The 13615-nt window shown below is 43.8% G+C and overlaps 1 protein-coding gene across 1 annotated transcript in view; it reads right to left on the bottom strand.

Moving 5' to 3' along the window:
- GRM7 (glutamate metabotropic receptor 7) overlaps positions 1-13615 on the bottom strand; it is a 456262-nt gene that overhangs the window by 298781 nt on the left and 143866 nt on the right. Inside the window, exon 2 of the mRNA XM_044451860.1 lies at positions 11380-11596. Coding sequence (XP_044307795.1) covers positions 11380-11596 — 217 coding nt within the window. The remainder of the gene's footprint in view (positions 1-11379; positions 11597-13615) is intronic.

Genomic DNA, 13615 nt, shown 5'->3' on the forward strand with positions numbered 1-13615 from the left:
TCTGGCTCGTTTGTGCGAGGCTGCTGGCATCACTCGAATGCATTCCTATGGCCATTCAGAAGGCCATGTTGAATACCACAGGCCTGTGGCAGAAGTAATTCCTGTCATATAGTGCCTCTTGCAATGCTTAGGGGTACTGCCTTACACACTCCGCCTTTCCACAAAGCTGCTGCTCCCATTCTGACGTAGCCCTTCCAATGAGAGTTTCGATATCATAGCTATGCAGCAGGATGAACCATTCCCATGGATCATGCACAGAGTGACTATGGGATGCTTTCAAATAGTAACTCTGTGGCTCATGAGCAGTTTGGAAGCTCCCCCTCTTGGACGAACCCTTTTGGAGCCCATTCCTCCAGCATCTGTGCTCAGCCCATCTCATGCTCAGCCCAGTTCTGCCATGCGAGCGGAGTCAAGCTGAGAGGGAGTCTCTGAACACCCATGGAGCAAGCTGTGCAACCAGCAACCTGCTCGCAGTCATGTGGGGCGCCATTCCTTGCAGCCCCAGTGACCAACCTTCTTCGGCATCCGGTGCTGCAGGTGGCAGCGGCATTGGGCTTGGCGGGAGAGAGGTGCCGCTCGTGTGGGGTGCCCCCTCTGGCACTTCCAGCGACCAACCTTCTTCCATGCCCAGTGCTGCTGGTGAGGGCTGCACCAGGGGCGGCCAGCAGTTGCATGGGGTGCCACCCCTGGTGGGAGCTGGCGCTACCCTAGGGCACAGGGGAAGATGGCTGCCGCTGGCACAGGGTGCAACCAAGCTTCTTCCAGGTCTGATATAGCTGGCGGTAGGGCGGCTGGCATGGAAGAGGGGCACTGCTTGCCCAGGGCATGGAGCTTGAGTCCTGGAGGGCCCCTCACAGATGCTGGGCATGCTCACCAGGAACTCGGGCTCCCGGGAGCCAAGCCCAGGGAAGCAGATGGCTCTCAGACCACAAATGGATCGCTCACACAGCCCCGTGCACTCTGGCAGTGGGTGTCATTGCACTTGACATTATGCTACAATCATTACGATTAGTAAGCCCATTTAGATGTACGGGCAATTTGGAAAGGGTGGTTGCTGGAGGTGGGGTGCACAGATGGATTCGTAAGCATGGGAATAATCCCAGACACTCCTCTCCACCCCATGCCTAGTGCATTTTACATCATTTTGTTAGACTCATCTTGTTTTATTGTATTTCGACTCCTTGGTATATTTGCAGGTGATCCCTAGAACTACTGTACTAGGGCCCAAAAGTTCTGTTCCCTAAAGCCATTCTGTGTGTGTAAGCATTTGGCTTTGGAGTCATTTTGTATGAAAAAGAAAATTTCGGTATTTTTATTTGAGAATGATTCTTAACTTCCAGAGATTTCCTGCAGTCCTGCAAAATGATGCAATGCACTTCCATGGCCATTTAGTAAGCCTTCTTCTGGGAAGCCAGATCTCTTATCTCTCCCTCCCTCTTAATTCAGTTTTGGAAATTGCAGGATTGCTGCTTATTCAGTCAAGGAGACAACAATTGCTTAATTACATCCAATTAAGTGCCGGTAGCTAGATTCTAGCTAGATGTGATTCTGCTACTGTGCATGTCTAGTAACTACAACAATGATTTCAACAAGGATAATTTTACGATTAAGTGCAAGATATTAAAAATAAAACCTTCCTCAAACAATACATCTGAAAGCTATTGATTATACGGTTAAAATGCCTTTCTCTCTTCTCTTTCTCACTCTCCTCCTCCCCACCTCTCTCCCTCTCTCTCTCTCTCTCTCTCTCTCTCTCTCTCTCTCTCTCTGTGTGCATGCACTTTTTTTTTTTTTTTTGGAGCCCTCCTCAAAAATTAAGATGGTCCATATAGTAGCAGGATATATTGCTAAATCACAGTATAGCAATAAACAGTGCAGTAAGTTAAGGTGTGATCCTATTGAGAAACTCATAAACTCTCAGACCCAGACACGTAGAATGCCCCTATGCAGAGTGGGAGGAACTGTGAAGATTATCTTTGCTTCCCATCATCCCCTCCTGCATGTTTCACTAAGTGGACTATTTTGCTGGGCTAGCTGTTTCAGAGTGTTTCGGAGAAGGAGGAAAGAAGGCTGGAAAGGCTCAGTCCCAGCCCTCCTACTTTGCTCCCCATCCACTCAAATGCCCTTCCCCAGCACCCAGTCACTTTCCAGACCTTAGGGAAGAGCCGGTGTTATTCCTCCCATGCCAGTGTGGGGGAGATGAGTCAATTCTCCAATTCCCCACTGCATTCCCAACCTTGCATTTGGGAATTGATTTTTCCTAAGGCTGCTCAGAAGCTCTTTATGATCACGGGACTGGTCCTTTAAAAATTTTACTTCTATCCTACCTCTCTGCTAAATTTACTGCTGAAGTAAGTTGCAAATAAAAATAACAGACGTACAATTAAAACATTTAAACTCAGCATCTGAAAATGCATCCCCTCCCTTGGATGTATATCTTAATGTGGTCAGAAATTGGAAGGTGGCAAAGAAGCCAAGAGCAATGCCACCAGGGGGCCGGACTCTGTCACTAGGCTGGTCTCCTAGCAAGGTCATCCCAGAAGGAAGGGTCAGAGCCAAGACCAAGCCAAGACTTAGGTGCATCCACCCATTTTAGGTGCAACAGTCACATGAGGAGAAGAGAATGGATCTCGCCAAAGCTGATGGGGGCAGGGAAGCTCCTGAAGGGCAGCCGACTTGGGCAGCAGCGGTGCAGGTGACAATGACAGAGGATCTTTCACAGACAATGGCAGTGGTGTTCAAGCTTACTCTGGTGAGAATTGCACAGAAGAAGGCAATGTTAAGCCACTTTTGAATACTTCTTACTTTGTAGTCCCTCTAACAAAACAATGCAAAAGGAAACAAAAGGAAATCAGTAATTAGGAAAAACTCCCAGCAGGTTCAGACTTACTGCAGAGGCACGTCGGCTTAGGTGCCAAAAGGCTGCCAGAATAAAAATGACTTTGCTGGCAGGGGAAGGATAACAGGTGAAGCAGGTCTAGCCTTCTTTGGCAGGGAGTTGTGGGGCCCAAAGACCACTCACAAGAAGGCTCTTTCTGTTGTTCATATCTCCTGTACAGTGGGCCAGAAAGAAGGGCCTCTCCTGAAAGAGCTGTAGCATGGATGTCTCCCACATGGCCCACGCTTCACTCAGCAGCAGTTCTGCAGCAGCATCAACCCTGAAAAAAAATATTGGGAAACTACCCAGGACACAAGAAGGTAACCTGGAACCCTCCAGATGTTTGGAGCACAACTCCACATAGCCACTTGTAGCACGATGGCCAGGATTGCAGTCTGAACCAACTGGAGAGCATTACATTACCTTCCTCTGGCCTCAGTCTGAAGCTTACAATCTCCTCATGGCCAGATCATGGCTTTGGGGGTTTCATTCTGCAGCAGTCAATCCAGAAACACAAAGATTGCTATCATCTTGACCTCCCCAACTCGAAGTACACATTTCTGGGCATTTGTGATCAGTTGGCCTTTGTGTCAATGTCAGCTTGACTATGTATCTTGCTCTTGTTTGAGCTGACTAAGAAAAATGGACATCGGTTTTGGGACACACAAAGGGAGCATGGCCCTTTCATCTTCAGAACAATCTCTTTTCTTCCCCTCCTTCACTCTGCTACAGGAGTAGACAAAGCTTGTCAAAGGTTTTAAGGATGCCAAGGTTTCTGCAGAACCTTTTTCAAGGAGGCAGATTCTCATTGTCTGGCAGAAATTCCCTGAAAAATATATTCCCCACAAACCATCTATTGTCCTATTCTTTATACAGAAAGCTAACAAACTTAACTCTAAGCAAACTGTCAGGAAGAATTAATGTCACCTATAAAGGGTCCTCTCTGCCAGGCAGTAAAATGCCAGATTGTTGCCTGCACCTTTACTGTAGAGCTGTGAAGACAGCAAAAGTGGAAGAAAAGAAACCCTCCATTACAATTACATTCAGGCAGGAAATGCAGTGGAACTCGCCCATGAAGTCAACTGGGTGACTTTGGACCATTCACAGGCTCTCACTTCAGGCTACCTCACAGGGTTGCTGTTGGGTGGATACAATGGAGAGCAGCAGGAGGAGACTTGTATAAGCCACCTTGAGTGCTTTGTGAGAAAAAGGCAGGATATAAATCTAATACTAAACAAAGAAACTCTGGATGCACAATGGTTGCAGCTGTGATTCCTACAAGACAGACACTTTGTCCATACAAAGTGCCATGAGCCAGTCAGAGTGGGAACCAGTGAGATCCTCATCTGAGGAAAAGGTTGAGTCCCCACAGAAAACTCCAGCACATCTTTTAATTGCATTGTATTGATATCCCATCTGTCTTCCTCTTGCAAGGAACTCAAGAGAGCTTACAAGGCTTCCCTGCATTACAATTTATCCTCACAACAATCCTGTCAGTCATTGACTAGTTCAATGCTACCCAGTGAGTTCTACGGCCAAGTAAACCAGCTTTTCAAACCAATGCTACCTTTCTGGAAATCGCCCTGATTGAAATAATTTGGTCCAAATGTTAGCAGATTTTTTCAAAGAGAAAAGATGTGTTTTATGAGAAGCGGAAGTGGCACCAGGAAAGACCATCTTACAAATGCAAGAGCAGTGCAGGGTAAGACTAACTTGTCCAGCAACCAACCAGCTACCCGTGAGAAGCCCACCAGAGCATGAGTGTAGTTCCAAACCCAACTGCAATGAGGAGGGGTGAAGAGATGAATGCACACAACCCAATGGCACAGTTCCTGGTCTACAAAGCAGAGGTGAACAATGTCAGCTCTGATTCTTCCTACTACCGTCTTCGGCATATCCCCCAGCACCATTCCCTGGTTTGCTGCTACCAACCTTTGCCTGCACATTAACCTTTGATTGTTACCAACTAGAATTGGATCAAAAGCATGACTTGACATCAAGGTCTGAAGTGAGTTTGTAAACTGATGTCTAGGATTCCCAGCTACAGGAATAACTTGCATCAGTTTGCATGAGCAGCTTAATAGTGCACTGTGTAAGGGAGGGGGAATTACTTGACTTGAAAATGCAGGCCTATAATGCTTGGGGGTGGCTGGGTTTTCTCTTCTTCTTCTTCTGAGCCTAGCCTTAATATTGGATACCCGAATCTTGGCTGTGTCTACAAGTGGTTTGGCCCACTGCCGGATAGTGTGCCAATAATGCTTATTTCCAAAGAATGCAGTTCTGGCCTTATTACATCGCATCTCAATTACTGAATCAGTGGATTCTACACTGAAGAGCATTTTGAAGATCCAGCAGGCCCCAAATTTTCCATTGGCCCAGTTGCTAATGCATGGGGAGCATGGCACCCACTTGCTGAAACTCCTGTAACTGGCTTCGGATTCATTTCGGTTACAGGAGTTTCAGCAGTGCAAAGTGCTGATAAGGACCTGGAAACCCTTCAGTGTTTGGGGACTGGGCTATGTGAAGGACTGCCGTCTCTCAAATGTGCCTGCCTCCCTACAGAGATCATCTCTGAAGACCCTCTTGCATGCCCATCAATCACCATATATATGCTTGGTCTGGACTAGGAAGAGGGCTTTTTCACAGCTGTGGAGCCTCCACCATGCTCTGAGACCTTCATTTTTCCTTCTTTATTTTGGAGTAAGTTGATGCTGCTCCTCAGCCGGAAATATTCCCAGGGTGGCTTGCATGTACAGAGCAGCTGACGTATTAATTACACTATCCCTCTTTGCAGGCTTTTACTCAATGCCCAAAAGATAAGCAATGGGGAGGGAAGATGGGGAAATGGGGAAAATAACAGCTCTTTCAACTAGGCTGCTGGAATGGCCCAGCTCAGCTCACCCTCTGACTAAGTGGTAATGACCTTCCTTTTTAAGGAGGCATTTAATATGTGATTTTTAACATGTCATTTTAAATCAGCATCTTTTAAAAATGTTTTAAATACTTTTACCTTCTGCTGTTTTGGCGTGGTAATGCTTAGAAAGATTTGCCTTGAAATCTATTTCCAAAGACCATCCAATCCAAGCTCTTAACTCTATAGCACCGTAACATTACTAAGTGGTTTATAGATGGATTGTTACTCACCGGTTGGCATTTCAAAGTGCTTTTGGATATTTTAGACTGGGTTTGCAAAGGGTTGCTAAGATTTCTGGTTGGTATGATATAACGATCTTTTTCAAAAAGCTTAACAGTGTGCCATTATACACACTGAAGATGGAGATACAGCAATAATGGAGGACTTTCTCTGCCCTTCATTAAAAGCTTGGGAAGTGTTTCCGGTTTTTAAGAGCCATCCACAAAGCCTGCCATGATAAGTTAGTGTGTCACTGACAATCCCTTAAGATAAATATAATGATGCAGAGAGAAAACATGGCAAGGCCCACACTTCCTTGGGATTGTGGTGCTGCCAAAGGAGCCCACACTATTGTATACGGAATAGGATATTGAAAATTGAGGTATGCACACTTTCTATATATATGTCTATTGAATCTCTTGTTGGGTCCACAGAGCATTTGGCAGTTCCTATACAGCAGCCATTATGGTACACATCCGTCACAATCACATCATTTTAAAGGCCACCATTTGTGGAGAATATGCCAAAACATCTACTTTGCAAATGGATGAGTGTTCATGTTTCATTATCCGAACTTGTTTTTTGTCAGTTCCTGTGACATTAAATCCTAAACTGTGTTTTTAGGTTTAGACTAATGCCACAGAAATATCCCTCCAGACAAATGGTGAAAATGCATGCGAATACGACATTGTCTTCTGGAATATCAGCATCTGAATCTTCCTCCTAAGGAGCTCATTTTCAGAGCGTCACCACCCGTGCCATCCGCTCATGGATTATGTTGAAGAAAATGATACTTTTAATTACTCCATGACAGTTTAGGGCATTAGTGATCAGGCAGATGCTCTCTGACGTCGGGATAATGCAGGCAATCTGCAAAGACATGGCTGTTGCTGCCTCGACTGCTATTGAAGCAGCTAAGTAATCTGGTAACAAACACAAACTTCATGGCAAATTCTACCCATGGCCTATTTTAGATTGAAATCCCATTTTAAAATCTCACGGAAGGATAAATCTAGTTGAAATTCATGAGCGAGTTTTAAGAGTTGCAACCGCCGTTGTACTTTTGTTTAGTCAAGTTAGCTTTAAAGTTTAGAACATGTTGTGTTAGAGGGGTAGTTCCTTTTGCTCCATTAGGTACAACCAGTACACACTGGTAAGTAAGAATGGACATTTGGGACCGTATGGGACGTAGCAGCATGACTCCAGCATGCCGTGTGGAAGGCATATGGCCCCTGTGCTTTGCCTTAGTTCTGCTTCTTGTCCATTCATTCAGAGTACAAGTGGCATTTTAGTTCTGGAGAAGCAAGCGGGAGTGTAGGCCAGAACAACCTTTTTCCAGGCCAAAGTCATTCCAGGTCCTTTCCAAAGATGGCATAAATCCCACCAGCTACGCCATTTTGTGGCACTCAAGTAATGGATCCTCTACCCTAGACATAGCCTAACCAATGCCTTTCCCCAGCCAAAGCCTACCCCCACACCAAAGTTTTGGACTCCTGGCATACCTGGCCATTGCCCATATTGGCCAGGGCTGATGGGGATTGAAGTTCAGAGGGCACCAGGTTGGGCTAGGCTGTCCTAATATGTTGAAAAAAGGAAAGCAAACCATTTTTCGCGGACCTGATACTAGTCTGGAATCACCCAATGCTAGGTCAAAATAACATTAAATATCAAAACTCCAAACCTACTTCCTACCTGTCTTGGGAAAAACAGACAAACAAACTCCATGGCACACATTAGTGGGACCTCCCATGATGAATATTTCTACTTCCCTGATGCATTGTAACAACAAGGTAGGCATTACATGAAATGTGTACCTAGCAGCTTTAAGTCCCCTGTCTCCCACTGTTTATTTCTAAAGTAGGTCAGGGGGTGGACATTCAGGATCTTACAAGCCCCACTTGCACTTGCTAGGGTCAATGTAAAAAAAAAAAAAAAAGCTTCAAGATACAGATCTGCGGTAATGTCTATTTTGGTCACCAGAAGTCAAACAAACATATTTGTGGGAGAAATGTTCCAACTATATACAATAATGACTCAGTATATTTATAACTTCAGTAACTGAGAAGAAGCTTTGTAAGTTCGGTGAAGTTATAAAAGTGATATGCATCATATCCAGGCTTTGTTTTAGGGGATATTCCATTATCTCAGGTGAAAATGACCAAATTCTGGGGCTCTGGAGTTTAGGGGTTTTCCATCACAGGCACTGCTCCAGAACTAAAAAGGGAGTAAAACTACTGGTTTGTTGCCCAAATTTGACAGGCAACCATTCCATAGCTCTACAGTGGTTACATTTCTCTTGTCCCGAAGTTAAATTTAGCCATCTTGGCACTCCACAGTGACAAACAAGCTGATTTGGCTGTTTGGGTGCTCTACAGCCTGCAGAACCCTCATTTTTTTCTTTCTTATCAAAGGGGGAAGGACAGTTGGGCTGGTGTGGGCTGCAACTGGGAGTATAATGGGAATAGGCATGGTCAGTAACTCTGCTGCAGCTTCCAAACCAGGCTTCAGGTCAGCCCCACACAGAGCACATTGCCACAACCAAGCCCTGGGGCTACTGATGCCTGAATCACAGAGGCCAGGCCATCGAGATGCAGTTGGGTATCCCAGCAGTGGGCACTCCCGGTTGGCAGTGGGCACTCCTGGCTATTGATGTTAGCTGGGCCTCCAGTAATAGCAACAGATCCTGGAGCACCTCCAAACTGTGAAGTTCTTCCCTTAGAAAAGTAGTACACTATTCAGAGCTGGTAATTCCCGCACCTGTGACCCACTTATTAACAGTGCTTCTGCTGACTTGCCCTCATCCAGCCCACCTCTGCCTTCACACACCCATCTCAAAACCATCAGGCATATCACAGGAGATGTTGCTCAAAATTTCGTACATTTTAGAAGCCACAACCATCATTGTTGGAGTACTGAAGCATAGACAACTCAAAGACAGTTAGAGGATGTGATGCTTGCTGAATTGTTGCATGATTACTCAAGAGGTGTCTATCCTAAATCAATTTAGCTTAATAACGGCAGGAAATTCAAAATAAGAAAAATCATATGTTAGGATTTAATTCCAAATGCAAAGCTGCCCCCCCCTTTTTTTGGGAGTTTTGGGTTGGGGCCTTAGTGACAGGGACTCCCTGTGCAACTCTACCAAGAAATAACTCTCATTGAGTTCTGTTGGGCCCATTCCAATCTAAGCCAGCACAGGATCGTGGCCTAAAGTATTTTAGGTACTCCATGGCAACATTTAGCTTTACTTATCAGTTGTGTTGATGATGAGTCGATTGCTTCTTGATATTGTAATATTATAAACTGCTCTGAAACTGAACTGAGTGAAGGAAGGCACAGAACTAAATCAATCCAGAGAAATGCAGCACTTGAGTTATGATGTTACTGTACCATCCCACTAGTATAAATGCCACTGAGTTAGCAGAAACTGGTTCTGAAGCGTACAAAAGAGAAGAAGCCAATGAAGGTTGCATTAGTGGAAGAGCACTGTGCCTCGCACCGGCACAAGTCCTTGGGCAAGGGGAATGCCCAGCAGCAAGACTCAGTAGGGTTTTGCTAGTTCTGTTTGAGTGCACGGCATGTCAGTGTTGGATGCTGCCCATTGTTTGTACTGCCCTCACTGTAGGGGTGCTGCCCACCTTAACCCTCTCGTCCCCCTTTCCCGTATCACATTGGAAGGCCTGGGTTAACAAGGGATGAACAAGTCTGCCTCTCTCTTTCTCTCTTTGCGTAGGGGGGTGTTAGTCAAGAAGCTATATTTTAACAAGTCCTTCAAGTCAGATGGCGTTCACTCAAGAGCTATGAAAGATATTGAAAATGAAACCAAAGAACAAAAACATGTTACTTATTAAAATCACCCTCCACACCCAAATGACTGAAATTTGGCTAACAGAGGAACAATTGTTTGTTTATTGCCAACACAAAGAAGAAAAAAATATCAGGAAACTGAACAAGGAGTGTCAGAATACTATTTCCAAATGCTTGTCCGACTTCTTTGTATGCAAAAATCAGTACCTTCGAACCATATTTTTTCCTATAAGCTTCTGCAGTTCTTTTCATATTGATTGCTGTAACCGTTTTCAGGCAATATAGCAAAATCTGAGAGATTTATTCAAGGTGCAGATTGACTGTTTTCCACCTTATTTTTGTTTAGGATTAGGGTTTTTATATAAAATATTATTTTATATCTCTATAATTAGGACACAGAGCTATCTATCATATACCTAAAACACAATGAAAAAGCATAATTTGGAGATTTTAACCAGCTGCTTTTGTCTTCTCGATGTATTAAGGCTGTAAACTGAACAACCATAGAGACATTCTCTTACTTTGGAGCATTTCTCTCATTCTACACTTTCTTCTTAAAACCAGATAATTATTTAATTAAACTAGGTTTTCTTTTCCTCTCTTCTGGAAAGCTTATAATTCTGGGAAGATGTCTGTTTTCAGATCAACTGGAGTATATTCTGGTACAGTGATTCACATTTTACACTTCTGTGCCAAAGGTGATCACACTGCATTTTTTCCCAGAGAACCCTGGGCTTCCTTGGAAGCAAGAAACTCAGAAATGGCAGATAAACCTACATAGAAATGATCTGGCTTACAGACCAATCTACTCCTAGTACATCACTATGTACAATACATGCAAGACAACAATGATTCACAAGAAGGAATTCTAGAACGTGTCAGTGAGTTTTCTACAACATGCTGGCTTCCAACAAAAGAGATGCCAATAGCTCTTCAGCAGATTCAACAATATGGAAAAGTCCCTCAAGAAGCACAACACCCTGATTTATTTCAAATGCTAGGATAATAAGACCGTATCCTCAAATACATGTAGGAAGCCCTTGAATAGCAAATATCAAATGACTGGACATTGATACATATTCCAAGTACATTGTATTAAAATGGGTTTGATGCCACTTCAGAAGTAGTAAAGTTTGATCTTTCAAACTGAGCCTCATCCAATTTTTCAAAACTGTGAAACTACTTGAAAGGCACAGAAGAATGATCTGACAGAAAGTTTATATCTAAGAAATTGCTAGCTTCAGAAGCACTCCTGACTGTGAAGAGATAAGGACTCAACACGTTAAAAGTTTGGTTTGTACCATTTCACCATAGCATAGGATTTTAACAGCGGGGCACCAAAAACTGGGAGAAGTTCACTGGTATATCTGTCTCCAACAGAGCATTGATGCCATTTAGTCGTCAGACCCATGAGAGCTTTGGTTATGAAAACCTCTAAGAAAAGAAGTATTAGGGAGACATGAAAAAGGAATTATCCAAGTCTGAAATAATATTAAAAACAAAACAAGTAGAGTTTTAAAAAGGGATACCTAGAATGGGTGCAACATTATCCTTCACTTACCGGAATCTCTAGAGATCTGTATAAAAGATTCCATCCCTTTTTCTCCGTAACTTCCTTCAGAAGCCAACGTGGAGACATAATTCCATCCCAAAGCTCTCACAATGTCCACCATTGCCTGTGCTTGGAAGGAGTCTGGAGGAACCACCCGTGAGAAGAAATCATAGCGTCTGTCGTCACTTAATTCTGGTGCAGTCGAAGCATAACTGATTTGGGGTATCTACAGGGAAAAGAACAGTTATTTGGAGTTATAAATTGATAAACTGTTCAACACACACACACAGACACACAAGAATTAGCTTGAGCTGTAATACAATTAGCCTTCCCAATGCACATCTGTTACTTTCTATCTCCATCAGTGCCTAAGTGAAAGTCAATGAAGCCATCTTTCAAATGATTTTCATTATGTGAATACTAATTGGTCAATTAAAGTATTACCAGCTTTGCCCCCCAAACTTTCACGAACCTCTTTGATGAAGGATAAGTTAACATGCCGGGAATTAGGTGTAGATAACCTCTAGGTAAGTTCAATAGCCAACAGCATGATGCGTGAATTGTACAAAATATTTAAACATTTATGAAGCTTGTGGATGTTTGAGTTCTGCCAGCCTGCAATAAGCCCTGTATGGTTCCGAGTTACTGCAGCCTAAATCCTAAAAACCTGCCATCATTGCTTTGGTCTTCACCCATGTCAGACAGAACCACTGGCTGCTTATCAGAAATTGCAGTTAATCGTCATTTGCTATGTGAGGGGAGAAGCCCTTCCAAAATTCATTTGATTCTGGACACCAGCTGTTTCCCAGGGAAGAGCAAGTCCAAGGACAAATGCAAAACACTGAAATCGCTAACTGGTAGACGTCCTGGTCAGCCCACCTTTCCCTTCTGAAACGTCACCAGGACTGCCCATTCATGTTCAAGCTTCACTAGACCAAAACAGGGTTAGCCCCTTGCTTCGTCTGGGAGGCGGATTCCACATAGAAAATCCGATGGGCTAAACAACACGATCAGCGAAAATTAATGTTTGAGCATATGAAAGCCAGTGTGGTGGTGAAGATTGAGTGCTGGCCTGGGATCTGCTCCCCATTCAGCCATGAAGCGCCTTGAGTTACTTTGGGCCTGCTCATTAAGGAGATGATCAGACTGAATCTTAGCCTAATGTATCTCACAAGGTTTAGGTAAAGATCAAATGGAGAGAAGGAGAACCATGTAAACCAGCTTGAGTTACTTGCAAGTGGGAAAAGGGTGGAATATAAATGTAATAATAAATGAATACAGAAGGCCACAAAGCTGTCAAAGCCATCCACCTTCATTGGCAACTTCATCCGTCAGTTTCACTGGCTCCCTGTTGAAGTCTGGGCCCAATTCAAGGTGTTGGTTATGACCTATAAAGCCCTTAATGGTTTGGGACCTGGTTATCTAAAGGAACGTCTGCGTCTATATATGCCCACCCATCCCCTATGATCAGCAGCAGATGCCCTTCTCCGGGAACCCTCTGTGAAAGACATCAGGAGGGTGAGTACCCGGAGGAGGACCTTTTCTGCGGTGGCGCCCCACCTATGGAATGCGCTCCCCTGAGAGGGCCACCTGGCACTGTCATTATTTGCTTTTTGGCGCCAGGCGAAGACCTTTTTATTTAAAACTTATTTTAACTGTTAATTTATTATTATTGTATTTATAGATTTTAATATATATAGTCGAGATGGTACCAGTTTTTAAATTATTGATTGTATTTTTATGCTTATTTTAGGGATGTTGTAAGCCACCCCAAGGCTTTGTTGCAATGGGGGCAGCATAGAAATGTTTTAAATAAATATTTATTTATTTATTTATTTATTTATTAAAACATTTCTATGCCGCCCCTTGCCAAGGCCTCGGGGCGGCTTACAACATTGAATACAAAATACATTAAAACAATGACAAAAATAAATAAATAAATAAATAAATTGGCCTGTTAGGTCTTTTACACCAAAAAAATACAACTCATCATGGGTGAGACCTGACAACCAGCAAGACTCTTGGGAAGAGCAGCAAAAGTCCCTTGATGCTTTGTCAAAATGGCTGCCAGGTGACTGCAACTGCCAGCCCTCCCCTTCCCCCTGTGCCCAAGTGGCATTTAAGGATGGCTGACAGAAGAGACGATCACCCCTTCCTGCTGCAATCACTAGCCAATTTCATCGGGTGAGTGCGGCTTGTGCTTTGCTTTGCTTTGCTTTGCTTTGCTTTGCTTTGCTTTGCTTTG

Source organism: Varanus komodoensis, unplaced genomic scaffold, assembly GCF_004798865.1.
Source record: "Varanus komodoensis strain SLA01 unplaced genomic scaffold, ASM479886v1 scaffold6_4, whole genome shotgun sequence".
In the NCBI taxonomy this organism is placed as follows: domain Eukaryota; kingdom Metazoa; phylum Chordata; class Lepidosauria; order Squamata; family Varanidae; genus Varanus; species Varanus komodoensis.